At 39.4% G+C, this 13,198-nt stretch overlaps 1 protein-coding gene across 7 annotated transcripts in view; it reads left to right on the forward strand.

Moving 5' to 3' along the window:
• The window catches only part of arhgap18 (Rho GTPase activating protein 18), a 57,669-nt gene that overhangs the window by 26,001 nt on the left and 18,470 nt on the right, over nt 1-13,198 (forward strand). For all 7 annotated transcript variants that reach the window (XM_061901253.1, XM_061901254.1, XM_061901248.1 and 4 more), the window contains exons 6-12: nt 179-248; nt 523-641; nt 6,357-6,428; nt 6,520-6,613; nt 6,705-6,796; nt 6,853-6,930; nt 7,010-7,169. In XM_061901253.1, coding sequence (XP_061757237.1) covers nt 179-248; nt 523-641; nt 6,357-6,428; nt 6,520-6,613; nt 6,705-6,796; nt 6,853-6,930; nt 7,010-7,169 — 685 coding nt within the window. The remainder of the gene's footprint in view (nt 1-178; nt 249-522; nt 642-6,356; nt 6,429-6,519; nt 6,614-6,704; nt 6,797-6,852; nt 6,931-7,009; nt 7,170-13,198) is intronic.

Raw genomic sequence — 13,198 nt, forward strand, 5'->3', positions numbered from 1 at the left:
TGAACAATATTTGAGAGGAATAGGTCTATTGTGTATATAGTAAAATTTGTATATATTTTTGAGTTCAAATAAGGAAAAATTGGAGTAAAAAAAAGTGTCACGTTTATATTATAATAATACATATTAAAATATTGTTTGGGTGGTGATTAATTCCACTGTTCGTATATGTCTTGTCTAGTTACAGGATAAAGAGCCTCGAGAGGTCAAAGAAGGAAGTGAAAACGCAGCAAACGATGCCAACTCAGCCGGTAATGTCTCAGCTGATGCATTACTGACATTAGTCAGCTACATGAAACCATTCTGTGCATTCACACACACACATTACTTTACTGCAGAACCTTAAAGGGATGGTTTTCAGTTAATGGGAAATCCTCAACTATTTTCCATCTCCTTGCTTAGTCTGTTAGTAAAACATGCCAAACTTAACTGCACTTTAGCTACATAAACAAACACCTACTATTACTTAAGCCGTAATAAATGTTCTGAAATGTTCCCTATTTTATTTTTTTTGCTGTCTGCCAGAACCAGAGACAGTCATGAATGTTGAGGTGGCATTTTCAGAGCAAGCACTCAGCTACAGGGACAACCAGCATCGTCTCACCACCAAAACAAGCCCCAACTCGCCAGATGACAAGTTACCGGTGAGACGCTGAACATTCACACAATCAGTACTGTCTGTTTATTAGCTCATAGTAAGTATTTTTATTTCATCAACTTTGTCTGTAGTTATTATTACCTCCTCTAAGGACACAACCTGTATTTAATCAGGAAATGGCTAAAACTACTACAGGATGTCTGTTGGGTCTTAAAATGTCTTTAATAAAAGTCTCCTATCCAAGTTCCAACAATTTGAATTTGACCCCTTAAAATGTCTAAAATTATTCTAAAATCTCATTAAAGGTTATAAAAAATGATTTTGAAAGTCTTAAAAATCTATTAATATTACTTTTTCAAAACATACATAAACTTCAGTCTTGCTATAATTGTTTCGATTTTTGAGGACCCTATGAGGTAACTACAAAACGGAACTAAAGTATGCTACCTGGGCTCCCTGGTTGGAATTTATCGCACACCCTCAGCAAGTGTGCTGTGCGTGCGCACCGATGTGTTGTTACAACTTAGCATAGCAGCAGAGAAAACTAAACGAAAGCCCACAGCAAAGCCGATTTACTTGCATAAGATGGGTAAGTGCAAGTTCAACAATGTGTTGCTCCAGAACGATCAATTGATCAATGGATGGAAACATATAAAGTTTTTAGGAATCGGATGTGGAGACATGGAGGAGGGAAGCGTTTGTAAACATTTCTGTGAAAGTGAATGGAATGATAATGTAAAGGTCCAAAATCCGAGAAAAGTCAGTGTCAAAATTTGCTGAAACGCCACAAACACTTGCACAACGATACAAAGATCAACTTAACCCCCCCAAAAGAATGTTATGTGGGTAAAGTGGTGCCAATTGCTGAAGGAGATCAATATGAGATGTTTATTAGTAAAATCATGCTATTACATTCAATAAGTACATGCAACATTTTATGTGGTCATATTGTACTCACAACAGTACAACTATTTCTATTATTTGTTTCAACATTTCCAGGTCAGCTTCTCATGCCTAATCTTTTCTCCAAGTTTATACAGCAACTGGCACTAAAAGCTATAATGCAGGGCTATTCAAGTACAAAACCCAAAACCTGTGAAGTTCGCATGTTATGTAATTTGTAAATAAAAAGAGAATACAATGATTTGCAAATCCTTTTCAACTTATTCAATTATATTCTGCAAAGACAAGATATTTAATGATCGAACTGAGAAACTTTTTTTTTTTTGCAAATAACTTAGAATTTAATGGCAGCAACACATTGCAAAAAAAGTTGACACAGGGGCATTTTTACCAATGTGTTACATGGCCTTTTCTTTTAACAACACTCAGTAAACATTTTGGAAATGAGGAGACCAATTTTTCAAGCTTTTTAAGTGGAATTCTTTCCCATTCTTGCTTGATGTACAGCCTAAGTTTTTCAACAGTCCGGGGTCTCCATTGTTGTATTTTACGCTTCATAATGCGCCACACATTTTCAGCGCGAGACAGGTCTGGACTACAGGCAGGCCAGTCTAGTACCCGCACTCTTTTACTATGAAGCCACGTGGTTCTAACACTGTTGAGATGGTGTCATCAGTGAAGCGTTTTTTTTCCTGTAGGCGTACTGATCGGGGTCCACATTCACGTAGATCTCGTCATTGATGTGAGTCATGACTGGAGGTGGGTAGAGTAGCCAGAAATTGTACTCAAGTAAGAGTACAGTTACTTTAGAGATTTATTACTCAAGTAAAAGTAAGGAGTAGTCACCCAAATATTTACTTGAGTAAAAGTAAAAAGTATGTTGTGAAAAAACTACTCAAGTACTGAGTAACTGATGAGTAACCTGATTACGGCAAAAAATAATGCACAAAAACATAAAAATAGCAATGAACAAATTCAGAGCCAGGAATATCTCTTAAGCAACTAAAACAATATTATATATTAAATAATAGTACATTAAAATGAAATGAAAAAAATGGCACATTGAGCCACAATAACTTAACAGTACCATAGCCTCAGTAGGCATTCATTGATTTGATTGATTGATTAAAACATGTATTAGTTCATTGCACAGTACAGTACATATTCCATACAATTGACCACTAAATGGTAACACCCCAATAAGTTTTTCAACATTTATCAATTACTTAGTAAATGACCAAGTCGAGGTGATCTACCACATATATACATATACATACACACACATATCATACATACACACACAAATCATTTATACACACTCATACATACACACACAAATCATTTATACACACACACACACACACACACATATATATATATATACATATATATGTATATATATACATATATATGTATATATATATATATATATAAAATATATATATATATATTTATATATACAGTATATAATTTATATTTATTTATTTTGCCGTTTTTGTTAACATGTTGAAGGTGTTTTAATGAATATACATACATGTTTAACATATAGATTCCTATCTTTCATGAAGACAAGAATATAAGTTGGTGTATTACCTGATTCTGATGACTTGCAATGATTGGAATCAGACGTTCATGTTTTCAAATGGAGGAGAAAAAAAGTTCCTCTTTTCTGTCTAATACCACATGAAAGTTGTTGTTTTTTGGCATCTTATTTGTCCAGCTTCCATATTCGTTTTTATAAACTTTACAAGAAATACATTGGCGGCAAACTCTGTAGCTTGCTAGCTTATTTGCGCTGGCTTTCAGAGACTCTTATTTTGTTAGCGCAGGCGCAATGGAGCGGCACTTTTATTGTGAAGACAGGAACTGTGCGATCAGTCTTTAGGCTTTTGACGGGAAGTACGGTTGAAATAAAAAGTGTCTTTTTTCCTTTACACTTTTGATTGATTGATTGAAACTTTTATTAGTAGATTGCACAGTACAGTACACAATCCGTACAATTGACCACTAAATGGTAACACCCGAAAAAGTTTTTCAACTTGTTTAAGTCGGGTCATGTGACCGCCTGGCTCTGTTTGATTGGTCCAACGTCCCCAGTGACTGCATGTGATTGGTGAAACGCAGGCATGCGTAGATTGTACTTTGAAGCTCTGTCATTAACCAAAACAAACATTAATAGATCGATAAAAAAGTAGCGAGTAGCGAGCTGAATGTAGATTAATGGAACGGAGTAAAAGTAGTGTTTTTTCTCTATAAATATACTCAAGTAAAAGTAAAAGTATGTTGCATAAAAACTACTCTTAGAAGTACAATTTATCCCAAAAGTTATTCAAGTAAATGTAACGGAGTAAATGTAGCGCGTTACTACCCACCTCTGGTCATGACCAGCCTTTCAAAGCACTTCATGACTACCGGGGTTAGTACAACAGGCTGATAGTCATTCAGGCATGTCACTGTGGAGCTATTGGGGACGGGGGTAATCGGTAATTTTCAAGAATACACTTATATTGCAAACTACAAAAATGGCTGTTTGCTATTTTTTTTTTTTATTAAACAGAAAAGCTTCTTGCGTATTTAGTTTAACCATTTTGTTTTCCAATGTGAAAGAGCAGTGAATTTATTCATATACTTAAATTTCAATCTGGCCCTCCGATTTATTTTAATTTTTTTTTTCCAAGATGGCGCCGCTGTAGTGGCTGCTGTTGGCAGGAGCTCTGTGCTCTTGTTTCATCCTTTTGTGTTTCCCTCTTGTTTTCATGTGTTATATATATATATATATATATATATATATGTATGTATATATATATATATATATATATACCAAAAGGAAAAAAAAAAATTATATATATATATACACACACATATATATACATATATATGTATATATTTTTTTTCACCTATGGTCATGAGCTTTGGGTCATGACTGAAAGGATAAGATCACGGGTATAAGCGGCTGAAATTAGTTTCCTCCGCCGTGTGGCGGGGCTCTCCCTTAGAGATAGGGTGAGAAGCTCTGCCATCCGGGAGGAACGCAAAGTAAAGCCGCTGCTCCTTCACATCGAGAGGAGCCAGATGAGGTGGTTCGGGCATCTGGTCAGGATGCCACCCGAACACCTCCCTAGGGCAGGTCCAACCGGTAGGAGGCCACGGGGAAGACCCAGGACACGTTGGGAAGACTATGTCTCCCGGCTGGCCTGGGAACACCTCGGGATCCCCCGAGAAGAGCTAGACGAAGTGGCTGGGGAGAGGGAAGTCTGGGTTTCCCTGCTTAGGCTGTTGCCCCCGCGACCCGACCTCGGATAAGCGGAAGAAGATGGATGGATGGATGGATACATATAAATATATATATATATATTTTTTTTTTTAGCCTTTTGGTCCGGAACCCTTTGGGACTGTGTGACAAGGGGTGGCACTTTCTTGACCTCTGTGGTGCTTTTTTGTGGACTTCTGGATCTGCCTCCCTTGAGCCTTTTGGCCATGGAGACCAGCTGCTGTGTCTCTGCCACACCAGAGTCAGTTTGGAGAGAATGGAGGAGATGCGGATGAAGAGACAGGGCTTCAGAGCTGGCACTGACCGCCGGGACAGACAAACTTCACAGTGACTTGGCTGAATGAGCAGGTATCGGACACCTCAGTCTTCTTGGACGTATCCCTGATCATCCATGCGGACTGGACACTGGCTTAGAATTGGTTGGCGATCGTGAGTGGAGTCGGCTCTCTTGGTTGCTCCTGTCTCTGGCCATGCTCTCTCAACCCCAGCAGACGACGGCGTGGAACACCGCAGAGGCCACTACAGTGTATATGTTTATCCATCCATTTTCTACCGCTTATTCCCTATTTGGGGTCGCGGGGGGCGCTGGCGCCTATCTCAGCTACAATCGGGCGGAAGGCGGGGTACACCCTGGACAAGTCGCCACCTCATCGCAGGGCCAACACAGATAGACAGACAACATTCACATTCACATTCACATCCTAGGGCCAGTTTAGTGTTCCCAATCAACCTATGCCCAGGTGCATGTATATTTTTATTTTACTTTTTATCCGTAGCTGTATGTAGAAGTGGCTAGTTGCATCAGCTCCGCTACTTTAATGCCTTTCATGTCCTTTGTGTTTTTTGATGTTTGATGTTTCCCTCTTACACACATGTAAGAGGGATGTGTACTATGGCTATGAGTTGTTTTTTTTCCCTTGGCCTCAGTCTGGACCCCATCTCCAGGGGCCCAGGCGTAGACCGATTTTTTATTTTATTTTAATCTTTTATTTTTTTCTCCTATTCCCCCCCACTTGTTTACCTGTATCTCACCTTTTTCGCAAGGGGCGCCGGAAGTTGGTAGACCCGTCAGCGATCCTGTTCTGTTCCCCTGTAATGTTTGTCTGATCTTGAATGGGATTGTGCTGAAAATTTTAATTTCCCCTCGGGGATTAATAAAGTATGTCTGATTCTGATTATGATTCTGACGTCCTTGTACCTTTTTGTCTGTAAGGATTTGAAATGGTCTAAAATTTGTTTCAATATGGTTTTTCAAACATTTTGAATTTGACTTGTTAAAATTTGCCAAGACCCTGTACTACAAAACTGATATTTTTCCTGTGGTTTAAATGGAGTAAGGGAAACAATGACATCAAATGATGGTAGCTGGTATTGAGTGTTATTACTAAAAATGCTCTTTTTAGATCAAGGTATCAAATTAAAAATATTATAAAATACATACATTTGAAATATTTAGAAATATTAGATTAAATTATTTATTGGATTATCCATCTGCCCATCCATTTTCTACCGCTTGTCCCTCTCGGGGTCAAATAATTATAAATATATATACTAGATAACAATATGTATGTAATTTTCCCTCTGTAGAACTTTAGGCTACTCAGAGACAAAACCGGTCGGACCAGAATTGGACAACTGTCCCCGATGGATATGAAAAAGGTAGAAATCGATCAATTAAAAAAGTTGTGATTTAGCAATGTTTCATGATAACATTAGTGCTGTTTTATTAAATGTCTAAATATCCCATCAGGTGCGAAGACTCGCTCTGGTGGAGATGACCGCTCTTTTTGACACAGGCAGTATTGACCTGAAGGCTCACAAGGCTGTCAAAATGAAGACCAAAGGTGTGGAGCTCCTGCAAAAATTATGATATCACATGCCATCAGGATTAAAACATGAAAGAAAATGACCTTGCAATGTTTGTGTTTTGTACAGAAAGTGGCCTCTTTGGGGTTCCCCTCATCACTTTATTAGAACAGGACCAGAGGAGAGCCGCTAGGACCAAAGTGCCTTTCATCCTGCAAAGGGTAAGTTTACCTCCATCAAGCCACTTGAATTTTAGAACACTTCCTGTCCTCCTCAGCTTATCAGCCACATCGAAGAGGCAGGGTTAGACACAGAGGGCCTGCTGAGGATCCCTGGAGCTGCCACTCGAGTCAAAGTAGGGAAATTAATTTTTACAAGCTCGGAACATGAGTCTTTTTAGTGTTGTTAATGCTCCACCACAAAAAAAAATCCAGTTTCTCTGCCAGGAGCTGGAGTCTTGCTTTTACGAAGGGACGTTTTCGTGGCAACAGTTGAAGCAGCATGACGCAGCGAGCCTATTAAAACTGTTCATCAGGGAGCTGCCTCATTCGTTGCTGACTGTTGAGTACCTCAACGCCTTCATCGCAGTCAACAGTATGTATAACCCCACACTAGCACTGAAATTTTCTGCACAAACTCATTTAATAATGCATTTTAAACCTTCCAATGAACACACGGAACATAGAACCATCCTCCAACTCTTCCCACAAAGTTGGAAGCATCATTTCATGAATTCATTAATTAAGGCGTGTATCCAACTTCCGTAAATGTTTTACTATGACTGGGGCATTTATTTGTCAAAATTGCAAAGAAATTGTGGCAATAATTAGAAGCGGGTGATAATTTGAGAGGATGCTATTTCCTGAATGTGAAATCTCATCACAGTGGATCCTTGTATGTTTGCCATTTAGCATTCAAACCCTGCAAATTTGATGACTTATGGTTTAAAAAATATATATATTTTCCCTAAGAAAAAAAACATTTTTTTGCAGAAAACATCTAATTTTCTTCATAACCCAATAGTAAAGCATTCACTATGGATATATTTTTATTTATTTAAGAAAATATTTAATCTGGTTAGAACTCGTCTTCTAAACTTGGTGACATTTACTTGTTTAGGGCTGGGCGATACGGCCTTTTTTCAATATCTCGATATTTTTAGACCATATCGCGATAACCGATATATATTTTGATATTTTGCCTTAGCCTTGAGTTAACACTTGTTACATATAATCACACCAGTATGATGATTCTATGTGTCTACATTAAAACATTCTTGTTTATAATGCATTAATAAATGCTCATTTTAAAATGTCATGCAGAGAGAGAAATCACAACTAAGTCAACTGACCGAAAGTGTATTTATTAAACAGTTATTAAGCAGTGGCACACACATCCATGTCATTTCCAAAACAGAAAGTGCAAGATTGTCAGAGACATTCTAAAACAAGCTATTGGTGCACTTGTGTGCTGATGTCACTAAGATGACATATCAAAACAACACTAAATTAAAGTGCACTTTTTGTACAGAACGCCACTACAATAGTTTAAAACAAAGTGCACTAATGTGCATGATTTTGTGGACGTGTGGCACCGAATGGAAATGTTGAAATGCGGAGTAAACACTCTTCATTCTCTAGCAGGTGACTTTTCAAATGATGCTACATATTATCAGTAATGTTTTGTAGCAGCGCTTTAGCACCACACTTGACAAATTACGGTTGTCTGTTCAACGTATTCCCACTTGAAGCCAAACCACCGCCAGACGATGGAGCCCCTGCTGTTTTTCTTTGGAATTAATTCTTCCTTCATTTGTTACCAGATTCGCACCTTCTTTCTCTCGTATTACCACTCGCAACACAATAACTTTACCCATGCTGCTACCTCTCTGCTCCGCGAGGGTGTATACATATATGACGTGACAGTATGTGACGTATGTAAGAAGGTGCGCTTGCTGTCTGTGAGAAGGAGAGACAAGAAAGACTGACGAGAGCCTGTAGTGTAATGCCCGCAGCTAAAAGTAACTGCGTGAGAACGTATACTCGAATATCACGATATAGTCATTGTCTATATCGCACAGAGACAAACCCGTGATATATCGAGTATATGGATATATCGCCCTGCCTAATACTTGTTAATGAATATTATATTCTTTTGTGCAGATAATTGAAAATGTATTATTCCTAACTAGCATCATTTTTTATACCTGCAAATTAGAAACTACAGTATGTTAAAGCATCACATCCTAGTTTCCTAATAGACCCCCAGCGACGATATTGGGTTGTACTTGTATAGCGCTTTTCTACCCCTTTTTAAGGAGCCCAAAGCGCTTTGACAGTATTTCCACATGATATTATGTCACTTGACCCAATTAAAAAAGGGACAATGTTGAGAATACTTTAATTTCAAATAAAAACTTCCTTTCACTTTCTAAAATTAAAAGTGCATGATAAAACGATTAAAAGACTGAACATGGACCAAGGTTTTGGATGGGATTACCACATTTTTAGTGTGTACTTGACATTTTCTTAATCAATTTAAGGTGGTTATACGCCAAGGCCAAATTAGCTCAATATGTGATAAGTATAAAGCAATAGATGCAACGCTGATTCACATGTTTTGGTTCTGTCCAAGCCTGGAAACTTTTTGGCGGGGAATTTTTGAATCCATATCAACCATTGTCGGAATTTAAATTGATCCAGACGTAATGATTTCCATATATGGATTCTTACAAGACGGGTTTCAAATAACATCTGGGGGGACACAGGATAATCTCATTCACCACATTACATGTGAACCATGTTTTACAATCTTAATTGGTTCTTGAACAGGGTTTGTAAATAGAAAAAATTGTATACTGAAGGGGCAGCACGGTGGGAGAGGAGTAGTGCATCTGCCTCACAATACTAAGGTCCTGAATGGTTCTGGGTTCAATCCCGGGCTCGGGATCTTTCTGTGTGGAGTTTGTATGTTCTCCCCGTGACTGCGTGGGTTCCCTCCGGGTACTCCGGCTTCCTCCCACCTCCAAAAACCTGCACATGTGGATAGGTTGATTGGCAACACTAAAATTGGCCCTAGTGTGTGAATGTGAGTGAGAATGTTGTCTGTCTATCTGTGTTGGCCCTGCGATGAGGTGGCGACTTGTCCAGAGTGTAACCCGCCTTCCGCCTGATTGTAGCTGAGATAGGCACAAGCGCCCCCCGCGACCCCAAAGGGAATAAGCGGTAGAAAATGGATGGTTGGATGTATACTGAAGCAAATTGCTCCATAGGAAACAATGTAAATATACAAACCCCGTTTCCATATGAGTTGGGAATTTGTGTTAGATGTAAATATAAACGGAATACAAAGATTTGCAAATAATTTTCAACCCATATTCCGTTGAATATGCTTAATGTTAAATCTGATAAACTTTTTTTTTTGCAAATAATCATTAGCTTTAGAATTTGATACCAGCAACACATGACAAATAAGTTGGGAAAGGTGGCAATAAATACTGATAAAGTTGAGGAATGCTCATTAAACACTTATTTGGAACATCCCACAGGTGTGCAGGCTAATTGGGAACAGGCGGGTACCATGATTGGGTATAAAAGCAGCTTCCATGAAATGCTAAGTAATTCACAAACAAGCATGGGGCGAGGGTCACCAATTTGTAAGCAAATTGTCGAACAGTTTTAGAACAACATTTCTCAACCAGCTATTGCAAAGAATTTAGGGATTTTACCATCTACGGTCTGTAAAATTATCAAAAGGTTCAGAGAATCTGGAGAATTCACTGCACGTAAGCGATGATATCACGGACCTTTGATCCCTCAGGCGGTACTGCATCAAAAACCGACATCAGTTTGTAAAGGATATCGCCACATGGGCTCAGGAACACTGCAGAAAACCACTGTCAGTAACTACAGTTGGTCGCTACATCCGTAAATGCAAGTTAAAACTATTATGCAAAGCCAAACCCATTTATCAACAACACCGAGGAATGCCGCCAGGTTGGCTGGGCCCGAGCTCATCTAAGATGGACTGATGCAAAGTGGAAAAGTGTTCTGTGGTCTGACGAGTCCACATTTCAAATTATATTTGGAAACTGTGGACGTGGTGTCCTCTGGAACAAAGAGGAAAATAACCATCTGGATTGTTATAGGCGCAAAGTTGAAAAGCCAGCATCTGTTATGGTATGGGGGTGTATTAGTGCCCAAGGCATGGGTAACTTACACATCTGTGAAGGCACCATTAATGCTGAATGGTCCATACAGGTTTTGGAGCAACATATGTTGTCCTCCAAGCAACGTTATCATGGACGCCCCTGCTTATTTCAGCAAAACAATGCCAAGCCACGTGTTACAACAGCGTGGCTTCGTAGTAAAAGAGTGCGGGTACTTTCCTGGCCCGCCTGCAGTCCAGACATGTCTCCCATCAAAAATGTGTGGCGCATTATGAAGCGTAAAATACGACAACAAGACTGTTGAACAACTTAAGCTGTACATCAAGCAAGAATGGGAAAGAATTCCACTTTCAACGCTTCAACAATTAGTTTCCTCAGTTCCCAAACATTTATTGAGTGTTGTTAAAAGAAAATGTGATGTAACACAGTGGTGAACATGCTCTTTCCCAACTACTTTGGCACGTGTTGCAGCCATGAAATTCTAAGTTAATTATTATTTGCATTAAAAAAAGTTTATGAGTTTGAACATCAAATATCTTGTCTTCATAGTGCATTCAATTGAATATGGGTTGAAAAGGATTTGCAAATCATTGTATTCCGTTTATATTTACATCTAACACAATTTCCCAACTCATATGCGGGGTTTGGACTTTCTTTCCTCTCTTGACATCTCTTGATCTTTGGGACCCTGCTCATTGAAATCATGCATGTACTGGTTCATATGCAGTTCCTCCAAACTTATTGATTGCGCGGTTATCGGTAACTGTGGGGCTTCCATTATGCGTGTCATTGCCTTGTAATGGCCCATTAATTACCCACCCCAATAGGGATCTGACAGGATAAGGTAGCTGTTAATCACCTCCCGTGGTTCCATTAACTTGGAGGCGTTGGTACCAATTCACAGGTCCACGTTGGCAGTTATCTGAGGAATTTTGATGCCTTGGAGGTAAGGCCACTTATCAAGTTCTGCTTCACTAATCAAATTGTTTGTGTACATGGGCATCTGCCTTTGAGTAAACACATCAGGAATCTCAAAAAACCTACTACAGAGATTTCCAGACCATTCACAATGCTGCTCGGGACCAACTTACTGCACCCCATTGTGTGCAAGTGGATTTTTGTTCTTCGGCCTTCTGTGGTCAGCCTGTTCACTAGCTGTTCAGAACAGAAGGTCCCTGTGCTTCCTGGATCTAGGAAAGCATATGTCTGGACTACCTTGCTGCCCTTTGAGCACTTCACTTTAACGGGCAGGATAGGTAAAATTCCATAGTTGCCAGTCCCTGTATGGCCACAAGTTGATGATGTAGTGCAAAGCTCTGCTTTTACCTTTGGCAGTTGGCCATTTCCTCCACTTTCCAGATGCCTGCTGTCAATATGTAGCACTTTGAAAGGATGTGTCTTGTTGCAGTAAGAGCAAGTTATGCGCCTGTCGCAACTCTTGCTCAGGTGCCCTAAAAAATCAAGCTTTTCACTGTGTGCCTTATTTCCCAGTATCGGACAGTGCTCCAATGCATGTTCACTTTTACAGTAAAGACAGGAAATAGAGTTTGTCTTGGAAGAGTTCACAAACTTATTCAGGTGTGGATCTGGTTCAGGTTTAGTGGCAACTGCCACATGAGTTGCGAAACTGTTCCTTCTGTTCTGAACTGTGATTTGCTTTGATGTATAGGCTTGGGTTTGGTTACCGTTTTATTTAGAGGGATGTCTTGAATGTCGCCAAAGACAGGATCTGAAGCAATTCTGACCTGGTGTTTAATAAATTTCACAATGTCTGTGAAACAAGCACGTCGCTTTTGTTTGTCAACAATGTCAGTTGCTTTTCCTCTCCACTGGTCCCTTAATTTGTAAGGAAGCTTTTGTATGAGCATCTTCATGCTAGCTGGCATATTGAGCTTGTCCAAGTACTGCCGCTCATCCATTGCATTGGAGCATTCTCGCAAGTAGAGTGCAAAAGCTTGGAGATTTTTTACATCTTCAGTCTTGATGTTTGGCCAAGCCATGATTTTGTCCAGGTAGGCTGCTGTTATTTTTGAAGCATTTCCAAAGTGTTCCCTAAGTAGGCGTTTTGCTATAGCATAGCCTCTCTCTGTAGGCATATAGAGGCAACTGCGCACCACCTCTCCGGGCTGTCCTTTGGTAAACTGCTCCAGATAATATAAGCAGTCACCACAATCATGGGTTTTTGCCTCTACACGATGCTCAAATGCTTTTATGAAAGCCTGAAACTGCAATGGGTCACCTTCAAAAAACGGAATTTGTCTGTGTGGAAGTAATTGGGAGGTTTGTGCTTGAACCAGGAGTGCCATCATTAAATTTTGCCTCTGTAGTGCAGTGTGGAATTCACCTGGTATTGTGTTATTGCCTTGAAATGATTGCGATGCTTGAGGTAAATTTTGCCTTGATTGGTTTTCCACAAGGATCCAAAGTTGATGAGCGAAGTGGTTGTTTGTTTGGT

This window comes from Nerophis ophidion, linkage group LG05 (assembly GCF_033978795.1).
Source record: "Nerophis ophidion isolate RoL-2023_Sa linkage group LG05, RoL_Noph_v1.0, whole genome shotgun sequence".
Taxonomy (NCBI): domain Eukaryota; kingdom Metazoa; phylum Chordata; class Actinopteri; order Syngnathiformes; family Syngnathidae; genus Nerophis; species Nerophis ophidion.